Here is a 16450-nt window from a genome sequence, read left to right as displayed (position 1 = left end):
GAGTTAGCATTACTCTAATAGACCCCCAGGTGTTTAGTATGGAGTTAGCATTACTCTAATAGACCCCCAGGTGTTTAGTATGGAGTTAACATCACTCTAATAGACCCCCAGGTGTTTAGTATGGAGTTAACATCACTCTAATAGACCCCCAGGTGTTTAGTATGGAGTTAACATCACTCTAATAGACCCCCAGGTGTTTAGTATGGAGTTAACATCACTCTAATAGACCCCCAGGTGTTTAGTATGGAGTTAACATTACTCTAATAGACCCCCAGGTGTTTAGTATGGAGTTAACATTACTCTAATAGACCCCCAGGTGTTTAGTATGGAGTTAACATCACTCTAATAGACCCCCAGGTGTTTAGTATGGAGTTAACATTACTCTAATAGACCCCCAGGTGTTTAGTATGGAGTTAACATCACTCTAATAGACCCCCAGGTGTTTAGTATGGAGTTAACATCACTCTAATAGACCCCCAGGTGTTTAGTATGGAGTTAACATCACTCTAATAGACCCCCAGGTGTTTAGTATGGAGTTAACATCACTCTAATAGACCCCCAGGTGTTTAGTATGGAGTTAACATTACTCTAATAGACCCCCAGGTGTTTAGTAGACATGTATTAAAAAATGCCTAAGTCACAGATTATTTTCTTGAAAATGGCCTAAGTCACTTTTTTTTGTTATGGAATGACTCTCATGATTATCTTTTTGTAAAAAACATTTTGTTAACCCCTCAGGAAGCCATTGTAAAAATCTGCATTAAAAACTCTTACATACTTGCGAGAAAATGTGTTTTTTCTTATTATCCGAAAATCATAAAAAATGACTTAGGCATTTATCCTATGAGGCTAACGATATATAAACATTCAGATTTCAAATATAAAGTACTCACAATTTGTCCCACGGGTGTTAGTTAGTTGCAGCGCCAGCGATTAGAATTTCTGCATCCCGCGTTGTTTAATAAAAAGCATTTTTATCCGAGGTGTTATTTTGCCATTGGCTTTCAACTACGCGCCCCTATCGGTCGGGAGGAGGGTGGCACTTGGTGTGTTCGATATAGGTACGCTGACCGCCCTGCCAATACAGACTAATAGGCGAGTGCGCTCCCGGTGTGCAACTGTGGATTTCCCAAACGAACCCCATTTGAAAAAAGTAGCCGGGGAGCTCGGACAAAAATGCTTTTTATTAAACAACGCGGGACGCAGCAATTCTAATCGCTGGCGCTGCTACTAACTAACACCCGTGGGACACTTTGTGAGTACTTTATATTTGAAATCTGAATGTTTATATATACGGAAATCTTGTAAATGCAGCGAGCGCAAAAAACAGGGCAAAGTTTCTGCATGACTGTCATGATAATCATCATGGCAGTCATGTTCCAGGGCTATGACAGCCCATACATCCAAACAGAAAAGTCATATCTGATTGCATTAATCAACGTTAAACAATGTTAAACTCACTTTGCATGTTGCTTTGCCACTCGATGTTCCATTCACTTTAAGCATGTGCATACCCTCTATAGGATTTCAGCCCTCCGGCCATCAACCCCTAAAGAAGGCACTAATGATGAATGAATGAATCATTAGGGGCTTGGTTGCTGACAGATGCACATAGCAAATCCTAACCGCGGGGTCATTTAATTATTTCTGCCTCTGGACTCTGCCAGAGCACATTCAGCAGCCTGAGGATATTGTTCTGTGTTGTGATTTAACTGTATTTAAAGTATTACATTCAGGACCTACAGGTCTACAACCTGTATTGTGAAGTGCATTTCTTATTTACTGGTTCCGCACCGGCCCCGAGAAAACGACATGAATTCATCCCGAGATTTGTTTTATTCCCCATTATCCAGCGGTAATAAAATATCTAATTAGCATGATTAGCATTTTTATGCTAACGGACAGTGACGTTTACCTAAAACACCCAAAATACTCGCGTGCACGATCGTGCACGCACACGCGCAGTCTTTATGTGCATTATGGATCATAATATGCTTAAAATGTGATATTCGGGGCTTGATTAGAGCTTAATTAGACTTTTTTTCAAAAATGTCTGGCACTGGCGAGCTAGCGGCCTCTATAGCACTGGTGCGGAAACAGTTAAAACTATAGTCTGCATCCATATATAGTAGCTTTAAAACACATTTCAATTATAACGTAGTCTGTCATGCATTAGTGGCCTAATGGACATTCAATGTTCTCTCAGCGTCACCGTTCTGTAGATTGAACTGTCTGTCAGTCTGTCACCTCATCTCTTTAGAAAATCGTTAATGGCTTGAAGAAGCCATTAAAAGCGGGGGGATTGTGTGTCTCTCATATCTGTGTCTGCAGGCTACAGATGGTGAACCAAGGCAGTGTGAAGCTGCATTACTCTTGGCAAGTCCTCATGGGGCCAAATGGCAACATCAGCTATGATGACCAAGGAGGTAGTTATTGCATTATGTGAAATTGATCTGTGTCAACTGTAATTGTACAAGAAGAAGGCATTTGGTACATTAGTAAGTTGTGCGTGCGTGCGTGCGTGCGTGCGTGCGTGCGTGCGTGCGTGCGTGCATGCGTGCGTGCGTGCATGCGTGCGTCCATGAGTGCGTTTCTGTCTTCCAGACAGTGGTGTAAAGTAGCTGAGTACATTTACTCAATACTTAAGTTTTAATTTAAGTTTTTCTTTTCTTTTTTTTTTACTTTACTGGAGTATTTCCAATTTTCTGTACTTTTACTTCTACTCCACTACATCTCAGATCCAAATACTGTACTTTTACTTTTACATTGATTTAAAAGCTTTAATTACCAGTACTATAGTTTGTAGAATGTCACCGGTATTACCGCCGGTATTAACCACTTCAGTCCTACGTATATACATTTCGGCCATTTCGACACAATGTGTCGTGAGCTTGGAGATCTGTATTTTCAAAAGGTTTTACACATTTGAAAATGTGCATGTCAATTGGGACATTCTGCATAATGAGTATACTATTATTATTTCCAGACTTCTACTTGTAACAGAGTGTTTTTACATGGCAGTTTTTACATGGCAGTATTGATGATACTTTTACATAAGTAAAAAAAACAAAAAGGTACTTTTCCCACCACTGCTGTCTTCCAGGCGTGACTCCAGCTGACTCACGGCCTGACAGCCGGTCAGCGGCGGTGATGACCGGGACGCGTCCCGTCAGCGCCCCGCGGCCCTCCAGCGCCCTGGCCAGCGTGACCTCTCTGATGATGGGGGACCCCGAGCGGCCTCCGTTCACCGTGGAGCCCAGCGTCGGGACGCTGGGGCCCGGCGCCGCTCAGAACCTCGACGTCCGCTTCTCTCCTCTGGACGTGGCCGCGTTCAACGGAAGGTTGGCCTGCAGGTAACCACACAGCGGCAGTGCTACGTAGTTCTGTTTGTAGTACTCGTGCTGATGGAAATACTATAGTAGTATTTCATCATCAATAATGTTTTAACCCATTTTGACCTGAGATCAGATTCTAGAAATGTCTTCTACATCCTGACGGCTTTCTGAAAAAGCTATGTTTCTATGTCGGTGGTTCTTTGATTTTTCAAAAATAGCAGACCTACAAGCTCGTAGCGCGCCACTCGGTGGCGCGCTATGAGCTTGTAGATCTGCTATTTTTCAATAGCTAAAGCATAACATAATGCTAACACCAAAAGGGGTTCCCGTCCAAAATGGAAATAGAAACCCTTCAAGTTTTCTGGAAAACAAACAAAACCAACCTCACAAGACTAAAAACCTAACCCTATAACACAACCCCCCCCCCCCCCCTCCCACCCAACCCCTGATTTTATTTTTTTATTAAAACACCAGACAAAAAAGTGTTTCGCTATCTGTAATATCACATCTGGAACCCAAACTGTTCCCAAGCACTTGAGGGGCCACCTGGAGCATGTGTTCCACCACAGCAGACCGACCACCTATCCAACAAGACCATATTTCTGGGGGTCCTTGACATGGAAAAGGTTGAAATATAGAAACATAGGTTTTTTTTCAGAAAACTGTTAGAATGTAATCCAAACTCTGTTCCCCATGTGATGCAGCATTTCCAACCTCGCGGAGGGCGTTGAGGCTCCCTGCGTGTCGGTGTGTGGACGCAGCCTGCTGCCTCACGTCCACTTCCACCTGGACCCCTCGGACTACATCAGTGAGTCCAGGGCCCCGCTGGACCCCAACACCAGGGTCCTAGAGTTCAACTCTGTCGGCCTCGCTGTACCCATGACTAGGTATGACAACCGAAAGTTATATGAAGGCTCAGCGCTGAAACATGACATATGGTTCAACTGTTTATTACTTGCGCGAGCAGAGCGTGCGCAAGTACTGTTTTCGGCTGCGTATGTTCGGCGGTGACACCCTCGGCCAATCAGGGCGCTGCGTGCATACGTCGCTCGGCCAATCAGAGCGTGAGTTGGCAGCTTGCTGCGTATGTCGGTGGTCCCTTGTGTTGGTGGCGTTGCTCGGCCAATCAGGGATTGGCTGATGACCTAACTGTGTGTTTATGTAAAACATGTTTAAAAGAAGTATGTGGATGACATAACCAATTTAAGTTTATAGTATATATTAACTATATGTCAGATGTTTCAATAACTTGATTGGGCTCAGCTTATAGCGCAGTAGTTGACGGTGGAGAGCCGGGGCGCCAAGCAGAATGTAAGTTGACAAGAGTCAGAGATAAGTTGCGCGCTCTGCTCGCGCACAAGTAGGCCATTTATGGACAACTTCTGTGCAAAGCGCAAGTTGGCAGCTCGACTTTTACAGAGCAAAAGTGTACTGTACAATAAACGTTCAGATTTCAAATATAAAGTGCTCACCCAAGGTGCCATGCATGTTACAGTTTTCCTGGGTCAGCTATTAGCACCCATGCATTAAAGGAGCATTCAGTGATTTGGGTGATTTGGAAAAACCCCTGGTCCACCCCGGTAACAAGATCTGCACATGCACGCACTACAGTGGGGGGGGGGGGGGGGGACACGCAACAGGCCAACAGCACACACACAAAGGCCCGCCCCCGCTCGATCATGATTGGTGGAAGGCCCATCTCTATACTGATTGGATGAAGGCTGGGCCACCTAGCCAAAAACTAAACCTAAGGTTTTTTGACCCCCAGGGGTTAACTGGGAACTCCTTATATGGTCAGAACACTCTATAGGAGGGAGGATTATCACAACAAAACAAAAAAAGTGATATTTGAATTAAGTGAAAATCACTGAATATATCTTTAAGTGTTGTTTAATTTAAAAGAAAAACGTTTTAATCCGACCACCCGGCTATTTTTCTCACACCGTTGCACACCGGGAGCGCACTGGCCTATTAGTTTATATTGTCAGTGCCGTCAGTGCGCCTACATGGAATGCACCCAGTGTATCAGAGTGCCTACATGGAATACACATCCCAACCGATAGAAACTGACGCTCTGGCAAAAATGCATTAACAATAGCACTTTATATTTGAAATCTGAATGTTTATTGTATTGTAATGTACAGTAGCATTCCCCAAAAACAGGCTGAAGTTGAACCATGACGCTCATGAAGTACTGTACTAGTGTCATGTGAACCATGGCCAATGGAGGCTTTAGCACATTCCTTTTTTTGTTTACTTTTTGAAACGTTTCGCATATAATGATATTATGCCCAAAATACGGATTCCAAGTTCAAAGTGGTTAATATCTCCAAAATAAGTGTACTGCTTCGTCCAGGTATCTCTTTACTAATCACCGCCTTTAGTTAAATCTTGGGAGAAAGATTGCAGATGAACCAGGCTCATTTTCACTGATGCAGAAAATAAGAAAACATTAAAAGTTGTGAAGCAGAACATGAAAGTAAAAAATAATTGGACTATAGATCATTATGTGTGCTATAGTTTGCAGTAGGCCAAAAATGAAGGCAAAAATAATGGATTGGGAATATGAGGATTCCATCCGGTTCTGTTTTTAGTTACGTGACCACCTGCTCATTCTAGGATCTGATTCTGCTTATAATAAATGAGCATCGTATTGTATTTTTTCATTTTCCTGTGTGTGTGTGTGTGCGTGTGTGTGCGCGTGCGTGTGCGTGCGGTCTATTGCTAATTCCTCAGATGTTTCAGTGTGGTGAACCCCACCAATAAGCCGTACTCGTTCCAGTGGAGTTCTGAGGACTCCGGGCCCAGTCCGTTCCGTTGCCTCACTCCACACGGCTCTATCATGCCTGGGAAGAAAGTGGAGGTAAGGTTGAGTAGTCACAGCCAGTGGTGGAAAAAGTACTCAATTTTTTTTTAAGTATAAAGTACTCATTATGCAATATGTCCCGTTTCAAGTTTTCAAATTTATAGAAATCATTTGAAAATAGCAGATCTACAAGCTCTCAATGCATCTCAATTGTGAGCTTGTAGATCAGCTATATTCAAATGGCTGAAATGTATATAGGGCTAAAGTGGGTAATGTATGTTTTTACCAGCTGCCACGTAGTGGGAGCTGGTATAACACTAGATCATTCTGCTGAGTGTTGCCAAGCCTGCATATTTCCAGCCTAACGTGGATTCATTCACAGTTGCTTGCTGGTTTGCTTATTTCTGTCACGACAGTTGGCAACACTGGTTGCCAAGCCGGCATATTTCCAGCCTAACGTGGATTCATTCACAGTTGCTTGCCTGGTTTGGTTTTTGGAGGCTGCTTAGCTTATTTCTGGCACGACATTTGGCAACACTGGCAACCATACTGCCGAGTACCTTTGATTGCACACACCCCACACACACACACGCACGCCTGGAAGCCACGCCCACTCCACAGTGTGATCTTCCTTTCTCCGAGTCCTCAGGAGAAGAGAAACAGCGGATCGAAGGAGGAGGAATTGTCGGCTCACGATTTTGCTTATTCCTTCTAAATCTCTGTAAATAAAATATAGCTCACTCAGCGAATATCTTAGTTACATCAATATTGTTATTCGACAATAGTTTGTGCCTAAGTATTACGATTAGACAGTTCGCATTGGCTATTTCGCCTGCCACGCACTGTGACTCTGTGATTAGCCTGCATGATTGCAGTCCCAGTGCCAACTAATAGAACATTTACGACATTGAGGAGGCAAATAACAGCGGAGCGCCGATAAAACGTGGCAGCAGACTCGCTGATTTAATGGGTAACAGACAGTAACACATTTGAGTCTCAGTGAGTGTACTCGCGGACTCCCACGCATACTACCACGGACCCCCTCCACCCCGCACCGAACTCCTCTGGGACCTCCAGATTGACATGTCAATATGTTCGGGTGTCAATCAAACCAACTGCGTGAGTGCTGTCAAGTGGAAACCTCATACTCAGCCAATTTGAATGCAATCTGGTCAAACTGACTGATAGGCCTACTGATAGTCAGATATATTGCTGTCAGGTGAAAACCTTGTATGACCAAAACCATTCCTTTACAAAATATATAATAAAATCAAAAATACATAAAATAGTTAAAATAGCCTATCTACAAGCTCACACTGCATCATATTCATATCTTCACACGTTGGGAGCTTGTAGATCTGCTATTTTTTTATACTGTGGACCACCACCACACATATAAAAGCTGCTGGTAATAATATGACGAAACTCATGGACTTTGATATAAAAATATTTAAAAAAGAATTGATGCAAATCAATTAATTACCAGCTGCTGCATTATATCTCCAGAATTGTGCTATTATATGACATGTATATATCTGTGTCTGTCTGTGTGTGTGTGTGTCTCACACACACACACACACACACACACACACACACACACACACACACACACACACACACACACACACACACACACACACACACACACACACACACACACACATAATCAGACACAGATATATACATATAATAGCACAATTCTGGAGATATAATGCAGCAGCTGGTAATTAATTGATTTTCATCAATTCTTGTTTAATAATAATCCAAATTCTACAGTAACTAAGTAACTACTTAGTAACTAAGGTATTGTACTTAGTTGTAGGTATTGTACTTAGTACGAGTTAAAAAGTACACTATTTGCCTCTGAGATGTAGTGGAGTAGAAGTACAAGTATAGGAAATTGAGCCACCGCACATCGTAAATCATTTGTGACTGTCGCGCATCGCTCCGGACATGTAACAGTTTCTGACGAGAGCTAAGGGGTATAGAGGGTATGCAGTGCACGTGACATCATCATCAAACCAGGAAGTTATGCGGTAATGCCTACTGAGTGCCAAAACATGACTTTCTGGCCTTGACAGCCCATACATCCAAACAGAAAAGTCCAATATGATTGCATTAAACGACGTTAAACTTACTTTTCCTCTCACTTTGCCACTCAATTTGCCATTCACTTTATGCATGTGCCTACCCTATATAGCTAAACAACACTAGCCCCCACCTCCCTGATAACCCGGATATGAAACGGCAGGTCGTTATAATGGGGAGTGAACGATTAGCTTTGCTTATGCTACCACCTAGCGGCTACCACCTAGCGGGCAATAATGGGGTTAAGTACTACAAGCTTGTCTATTATCAGCTAATGCTCCTCCAAGAATAGGGATGCTATGGGTTTTCTCATCCCATCTTACCTAATGGCATCGGAAATACATGGAAGATAGGCCATACTACTGGGTGACACTCCTCTCTGTGTGTGTGTGTGTGTGTGTGTGTGTGTGTGCGTGCGTGCGCGCGTTTGCAGGTGCGTCTGGAGTACATGGCGGAGCAGCTGGGTGTAGTTGAGTCTTCATGGAGCTTCATGATAGAGAAGCTGTCGCTGTCTGTTCCCTTCCTGTTGGTGGGGAAGTGCAGGGAACCACTGGTGTTCCTGGACAGAGCACACCTGGACCTGGGAAACCTGCTAGTCGGTATGTAACGCACGTGCGCACGCGCGCATGCGCAATAAATACACTATATTCAGTACGCGTATATGAAGCATGAACACGTTAGTTCATGGTGTCATGCATGCCTCAGCCGTCAGTCTGCTGATTGTTTTCAATCAGCCACCCTTTTTTTTTTTTTGTGATAAATCCTCCCTACTATAGAGTGTGCTGACCATATAAGAAGTTCCTCCCTGTCCCCAGTATAACCCCTGGTTTTGTATTTGGCTAGGTGGCCCAGCCTTCATCCAATCAGGATAGAGAGGGGCCTTCCGCCAATCATGATCGAGTTGGTGGCGGGCCTTGGTGTGTGTGCTGTTGGCCTGTCGCGTGTCCCCCCCCACTGTAGAGCGTGCATGTGCACATCTTGTTACCGGGGCGGACCGGGGGGGGTTTCCAAATCACCCAAATCACTGAATGCTCCTTTAAAACACCTATGATGTGAATGTAACGAACCCAAAAACCTGTAATATTTATTGCTGCTGTTGTACATCCCATGACCTCTTGTTTTTTTGTTTTTACTCAGCTTTTTTTTTTACTGTTGATGTTTCTGTCCTATTGTATGTCTTGTTTGTCTTTTTGTCTGTCTTGCATTTTGAAAAATCCTAAAATAAAGAGTAAAAAACAAAAAAAAAACATGATGCTAAAAACATGTATACACGTCCTTTCAATTAAAACTGCGGGGTGCCTCGGACGTGTATACACGTCTTTTGGTTCTTTTTAATGATACACGTGTGTGTGTGTGCGTGTGTGTGCGTGTGTGTGTGTGTGTGTGTGTGTGTGCGTGTGTGCGTGCGTGTGCGTGTGTGTGTGCGTGTGTGTGTGTGTGTGTGTGTGTGCGTGCGTGCGTGCAGGCCGTAGTGCAGAGCAGACGGTCTACATAGTGAACGGAGAGCAGCAGCCCTTCCATTTCTCGGTGCTGGAGTCATCTCTCCACTCTGAGGCCCAGCTCCACAGTCTGCTGCTGGCGCCCATGACTGGTACTGTTCCTCCCAGAGGCAGGTGGGGATCACTGGAAGACACACACACACACACACACACACACACACACACACACACACACACACACACACACACACACACACACACACACTTGTCCGTGTACGGACATGTTGATGACCACAGTGATTTCTATGGGAACCTGATCTTAAAGTGGAGCGTGTTGGTGCTGATATCATCTGCCATTGTTCTGTTCTGACATTTTTCTATATAATGCTTTTCCTTCCTTTTATTTTTTGCTTTCGTTTATCTTCTCTTCTTTTGCCTCGATGTATGTTTTTAATGCTCTGTGATGTGAAGGACTTTGGTTTGACCTCGGTCGTTGGAAGTGTGCTATACAAATAATTTAAAGTTTGATTTGATTTTGATTGATTTGATCTGCCAATGCAGGCTGCCACTGTGCGTGTCGCTGACCCCCAGCCAGGAGGGCAGTGCTGGCTTCAGGCTGCTGGTGAAGGTGAAGGGCAGGGCGGAGCTGCTGGCTCTCTGTGTGAAGGCCGATGGCTACGCCATGAACACCTGTGTCCAGGTGGAGGACGCAGACCACGGCCTCCGAGAGATCAGCCCCGACTGCACGCACACGCATGACTTTGGAAAGGTCAGTGCACGTGACCACAACACGTTATGAATTATTAACCACTTAAGCATTTCTTCTTTCTTTCTTTTATCCCACGATTTTTGTACCCCATTTTATCGCCCAGTGCCAATTGCCTAAACTGTAATCCTGGGTGCTACACTCCCTAAACTGAAGATGTCAACAACTACTATGTGTCTTCCTAATTATTTTCCATAACATAATGGCATCATCGAACAGACGGGAATTAATTGTTTGGTTACTTGAAGACAACGTTCTTCAAGGACACTGAGCTACACGAAAATAACTTGGGGTTTCGGAGGAGATTTGGGAAGAAGACTCAAAATGCAGATCCGGAGTTCCAAACCACAGGAGCAAGCTACAAAAGCAACAGACTGTAACCACCATGAGTCATTCTAGATCTACAAACAGACTGTAACCACCATGAGTCATTCTAGATCTACAACAGACTGTAACCACCATGAGTCATTCTACATCTACAACAGACTGTAACCACCATGAGTCATTCTAGATCTACAACAGACTGTAACCACCATGAGTCATTCTAGATCTACAACAGACTGTAACCACCATGAGTCATTCTAGATCTACAACAGACTGTAACCACCATGAGTCATTCTAGATCTACAAGTCCTTCCAGGTTCTTTTCTAAGAGTAAAAGCGGCCATGTCTTTCCGTCACCTCAGAGCTCCTATTTTCCTATCCTATAGGTGGAACTATCGGACCAGTCCATAATAACACTGCTGCTGTCCAATCTGGTTTCTATGGCCCTCATTTATCAACCGTGCGTACGCCAAAATATGGGCGCACGCCGAAATTACCGACATTTTCGGCATTTAACATTTCCGGCAAAGCTTGAAATTGAACTTGAGTAGGACAAATAGTCACGTCTGGTCGCGAGCTGGCGTACGCTGTTTTTCTGTTTTACACAAGCGGAGCAGCCTTGTCTGAACTGCTGAGAGGCTGCCACAGGCATCAAAACATATATGTATTCACTCCTAAAATGTTTATATAAAAGGTATGTATAATGTATATGGGCTACATGTAAAAAATAAATAAATAAAAATGTTAAGGAATAAATTAGTAGGAGATAAAATCGCGCAATTAAAAACAATGTTGCAAGAGATGCTTAAGCCATTTAAACAGTGTTTTGCATGAGCGCATACATGCGAGGATTTGGGCTGTCTGTGCTGAAATATTTCCATGACGGGACGTTGGAGAGTATAGTGCAGCAGCTGCTGCAGCTCAGCTGCGGAGAGTCCCAACGTGCAGGTATAGCCTACTGTAGCCTAATCTACAGCATGAAGGCCGATGTCTTTCTTACGGTATGTGCAATATAATAAACCCGACGCGTCGCTCGAATGCCAAATGTACCGTGCCAGGCTCCCAGCGCAAGTGGGAACTGCATCGGAGATATAGGTATATTACCCAGCCAGCCCATGCACCAGCCACATGAGGCTATGGTTTTGGCTGCACATTCATATAACAGTGCATGACTAACGACTGCGAGGCAATCTAAATAGACTGGCGAACGTCGGAACGGAACGTGCATGGTCAGTTGGTCACGGACGGACCACTGTGATAGAGAGAGACAGACAGACAGACAGACAGACAGACAGGACAGGAGGAGCACCTGAAAAACAGCAGCGTGTGTGTGCCTATTTGTTATTTAATTATGGTTCACAGGTTCAGGTTTTCGTTCACTAATATATCTTGTTGTATATTAAATTAAAAATACTTTAATAATTTAATATACAACTAACAACACACAGTTAAAGTTGCAAATAGCGATATGTGCGTGCGTGCGTGCGGGGGGTGAGGGGGAAGCGAAGCGAGAGGAGAAACAGACAGCTTTTTTTAATGTGTCATGTAGGTGCGTGCGTGCATGACAGCAAGGCAAGCGAGGTGAGAGGGAAACAGACAGGGACCCTGCATGAATTAAATAAAGTTGTAGACCTACCCTGTCACAGGGTAGGCCTACAACTTTATTTAGTTGTCTGTTTCTCCTCTCGCTTCGCTTCCCTTGCTGCCCGCCTCACCCCCCGCACGCACGCTTTATTTAATTCATGCAGGTTCTTTATTTGTTTAACAACACACCAGTTAGTTGGGCTTGCAAGTTGCGTGTGCGTGCTGTACATGTGTATGAGAGAGGGAGGTGAGGCGAGCAGCAAGGCACGGGAGAAACCTATTTTTTCATGTAACCATGGTTTCAGGAAACGTATTGCCGTTGTTCATGTCGCAAAAACGAGGGCGAGGCTTGATTTCTTAGGGCGTGCCAGATCAAATTCAGCCGTGACATTTATTAACGTGAGAACAAAATTAAGGAAGGATCAGCTGTTTGCGATCACTTTATAAATGCCGTGGCGACGTGGGTGTACTACGAAACCTGCACTCGAATCTGTGGCAGATTTTACACTCGATTGATAAATGAGGGCCTATAGGTGGAACTATCAGACCAGTCCATCTTAACACTGCTGCTGTCCAATCTGGTTTCTATAGGTGGAACTATCGGACCAGTCCATCTTAACACTGCTGCTGTCCAATCTGGTTTCTACAGGTGGAACTATCGGACCAGTCCATAATAACACTGCTGCTGTCCAATCTGGTTTCTAAAGGTGGAACTATCGGACCAGTCCATAATAACACTGCTGCTGTCCAATCTGGTTTCTATAGGTGGAACTATCAGACCAGTCCTTAATAACACTGCTGCTGTCCAATCTGGTTTCTAAAGGTGGAACTATCGGACCAGTCCATAATAACACTGCTGCTGTCCAATCTGGTTTCTATAGGTGGAACTATCGGACCAGTCCTTAATAACACTGCTGCTGTCCAATCTGGTTTCTACAGGTGGAACTATCAGACCAGTCCATCTTAACACTGCTGCTGTCCAATCTGGTTTCTACAGGTGGAACTATCGGACCAGTCCATCTTGACACTGCTGCTGTCCAACCTCGGGAGGTTCCATCTGGATGTGGACTTTGACCTGACAGGTCCACCTAATCTGCTGCGCCATCTAGAGGCCAAAGCACACACTGCCACCGTGGAGGTGGGCAAACAGCTGCACTGGAGCCTTTGCTTCCGCCCCCAGGCTGCGTGTGAGCTCCAGGACGTCAGGCTCCTCATCAAGGTGCAGACCTCAAACACTTGCAGCCCCATTTTCGTCACCTTATCCCTAACTGCTTTGCCTTTAGCGCCCCTCCTGAGCCCAGCTTTGTGGGTCTGTGTGAACACAAACATTGGCTGATGATTGGCTGATCACCCCATAGCGATGATTTGATTGGCTGAGCAACGTACATAATGAAGATAAAAGTGAGGGCAGGAAAGTGAAGAGGCCAAAAGTGATTTGCCGGAATGACATTTGTGATGATTTGATTAGCTGAGCAGTGAGCACGGAATGTGATGTATGATGATGTATGATGATAAGAGCGCCCCTCACTTCACACGAGTGTGATTTTTGCTATTTTGAAAAACATTTTAAAATTGTTCAAATAGCTGGTCTACATCGACACGTTGTGAGCTTGTAGATCGCCAATCAAACTATTCAAAAATGTTTTTCTGACAAAAACAAAGGTTTCCATTCGGGTCCTATGTATTCAATGCATAAACATGACATGGAAAAGGATTCAATATAATCACGAATCTGTGTGTGTGTGTGTGTGCGTGTGTGTGTGTGCGTGTGTGTGTGTGCGTGCAGGTGATGCACGGCCCAGTCTTTCCTCTTGCCATTGAAGGCCGGGCCGCGGCTCCGGGGCTGGGCTTCTCCTTCACTAAGCACCACTTTGGCATGTGCTTCCTGCACTGCGCCGGCATGCTGCCGCTCACACACACTCTGGTGATCAGCAACACAGGAGAGAAGGCCACCAGGCATGTACTGTATGAGTGTTTGTGTACCGTTGCTGTCAGGCAGCTGAAACCTCTTACAGTATGTTCGTATTTTAAGGTTTGTTCGTAAATTAACGCCCAACTTGACCATGCTATATACAGCGTCAGACAAAAGCATCAGAAGTACCAAATGTGCAAACTCGAAACGTGGCGTGAAGAGCTTGTAGATCTGCTATACTTTTGAATTTGAATCCTGAAAAGTAACAGTTTTGAATATCTGAGGTTTCCATCCGACAGAGACTATATAATAATTCATTTCCATTCTCATCATGAATAATGTCACGTATGACATGTTATTGTATGTCACTAATGTAAAACAGGTGTAGCAAAATAACGACACTTGGTAACAAAATGTAGGACTAGTCCGACAGCCAACAGGCTACTTTTGTTTAAAGGGCAACATTTGGTATATAGTCTTTTTTATTGGCCTAAAATATTGTCTATATACATACATTCATGAATCCACTTGCTGACCGGCTGTCGGCATTGAGCAATCTTTTATAGGGGTTTATATGTGACAATACCGTTAACATAAGGCAAAAATGTAAAACAAATATATATTTCCTTATGCTTTAAATAGCATGTGACATGTCAAACTAGGAGGCTTTCATGATTCTGAATCCATTCCAAGCATTGGCACAAAAAACATTCCTTGGGCTAAAAACGGACGTAGCCGTCAACACAAATGTGATGAGGTCAGCACATTTTGGGCACATTTGGGCAAGTGGCAAGGAGTGTTTTTTTGTGCAAAACTAATGCTTGGAATGGATTCAGAATCATGAAAACCCCCTAGTTTGACATGTCACATGCTACTTAAAGCATAATGAAAACCCCTATAAAAATAAATTGCTCAATAGCGACAGCCGGTCAGCAAGTGGATTCATGAATGTATGCATATATGCACTATTTTAGGCCAATAAAAAAGACTATATACCAAATTTCCCACTCCACAACCCGACTCCGCACGTTCCCTCCTCCAGCATCCGGTGCCAGTTCCAGAACTCCTCCCACTTGGAGGTGTGCTTGCAGACGGATACGGTGCCTCCCGGTGGCACAGTGGAGGTACTGATCACCTTCTACCCCCGGCGGGCATGTCGCTACCGCGACAAGCTCACGTTCGTCATCAACGACTGTGCCAAGCAGGCGGTGGACATCGAGGGGCAAGGCATCGAGATGAGGGTGAGGCCTCGTTGTACAATTTACAATTTAGGCATTTAGCAGACGCTCTTAATCCAGAGCGACTTACATTAAGCAAGAACAAAAAGCATGGGAATACATCACAAAAAAGCATTTATCATGAAACATGCGTAAGCTAAGAAAGTAACAGTGTTACAGTGGAATATCTATATTATGAGACTATACATATAAACTATATATATATACTACTATGCTATACATATGTACTATGGCGTGCTATATACAATGCAATTATAGTGCTGTCTACATAACATGCTATAAGTCTGTATCAAATGCTATCTAAGTCTACAGAAATGCTATCTAAGGGGGTAGGGTAAGTGCTATGGGCCATGATGGAGTCTGAAAAGGTGGATTTTCAGACTATGGCGGAAGATTGGGAGTGATGCTGCAGTTCTGACTGCAATGGGAAGTGCATTCCACAGTTTTGGAGCCAGAAGGGAGAAGAGTTTGGGACGTGTGGAGCGTTGTCCCAGCGTTTTTAGTGAGGGTACTTCCAGCTTCCCTGCGTTGGCTGATCTGAGTGCGCGGGAGGGTTTGTAGGGTTCAATCATACTTGCAAGATATGGGGGAGCCATACCTTTGGTTGCTTTGAATGCCAGCATCAGAGTTTTGTATTCTGTGCGGGCAGCGACCGGGAGCCAGTGTAGGGAGCGGAGCAGGGGGGAGACATGTTGCACATAATATGATCCATTTAACTCGGATTATACAACCGGTCGTTTCGAGGGAATAATTGTTTCAATGGAAACAACTTGGTTCAGTGGCGGTTGGAGTGTCCCACAGGCCCTGAGGCGAGATTGACACCCCCCCCCCCCCCCCCCCCCCCCGCGCCACCACCCAACGCCGCACGGAACCGTAAATACCACTTCGGACTACACCCCTCAACGTGGCTCAGTTGAGGGGGCAATGAATACACAGGTTGCATATTGAAAATCACGTT

The 16450-nt window shown here is 44.5% G+C and overlaps 1 protein-coding gene across 1 annotated transcript in view; it reads left to right on the top strand.

Annotated features, from left to right (window-relative positions):
* hydin (HYDIN axonemal central pair apparatus protein) overlaps window positions 1–16450 on the top strand; it is a gene marked incomplete at both ends in the record, with an annotated part of 178481 nt that overhangs the window by 141534 nt on the left and 20497 nt on the right. Inside the window, 10 exon segments of the mRNA XM_083764015.1 lie at window positions 2332–2426; window positions 3104–3341; window positions 4040–4222; window positions 6072–6198; window positions 8663–8828; window positions 9695–9842; window positions 10230–10437; window positions 13340–13561; window positions 14129–14298; window positions 15297–15495. Coding sequence (XP_083620141.1) covers window positions 2332–2426; window positions 3104–3341; window positions 4040–4222; window positions 6072–6198; window positions 8663–8828; window positions 9695–9842; window positions 10230–10437; window positions 13340–13561; window positions 14129–14298; window positions 15297–15495 — 1756 coding nt within the window.

The sequence above is a fragment of the Protomyctophum parallelum genome, assembly GCF_964188405.1.
Source record: "Protomyctophum parallelum genome assembly, chromosome: 4".
Lineage (NCBI taxonomy): Eukaryota > Metazoa > Chordata > Actinopteri > Myctophiformes > Myctophidae > Protomyctophum > Protomyctophum parallelum.
The sequence above is the reverse complement of the archived record's forward strand: the minus strand, read 5'-3'. Positions and strand labels throughout refer to the sequence as shown.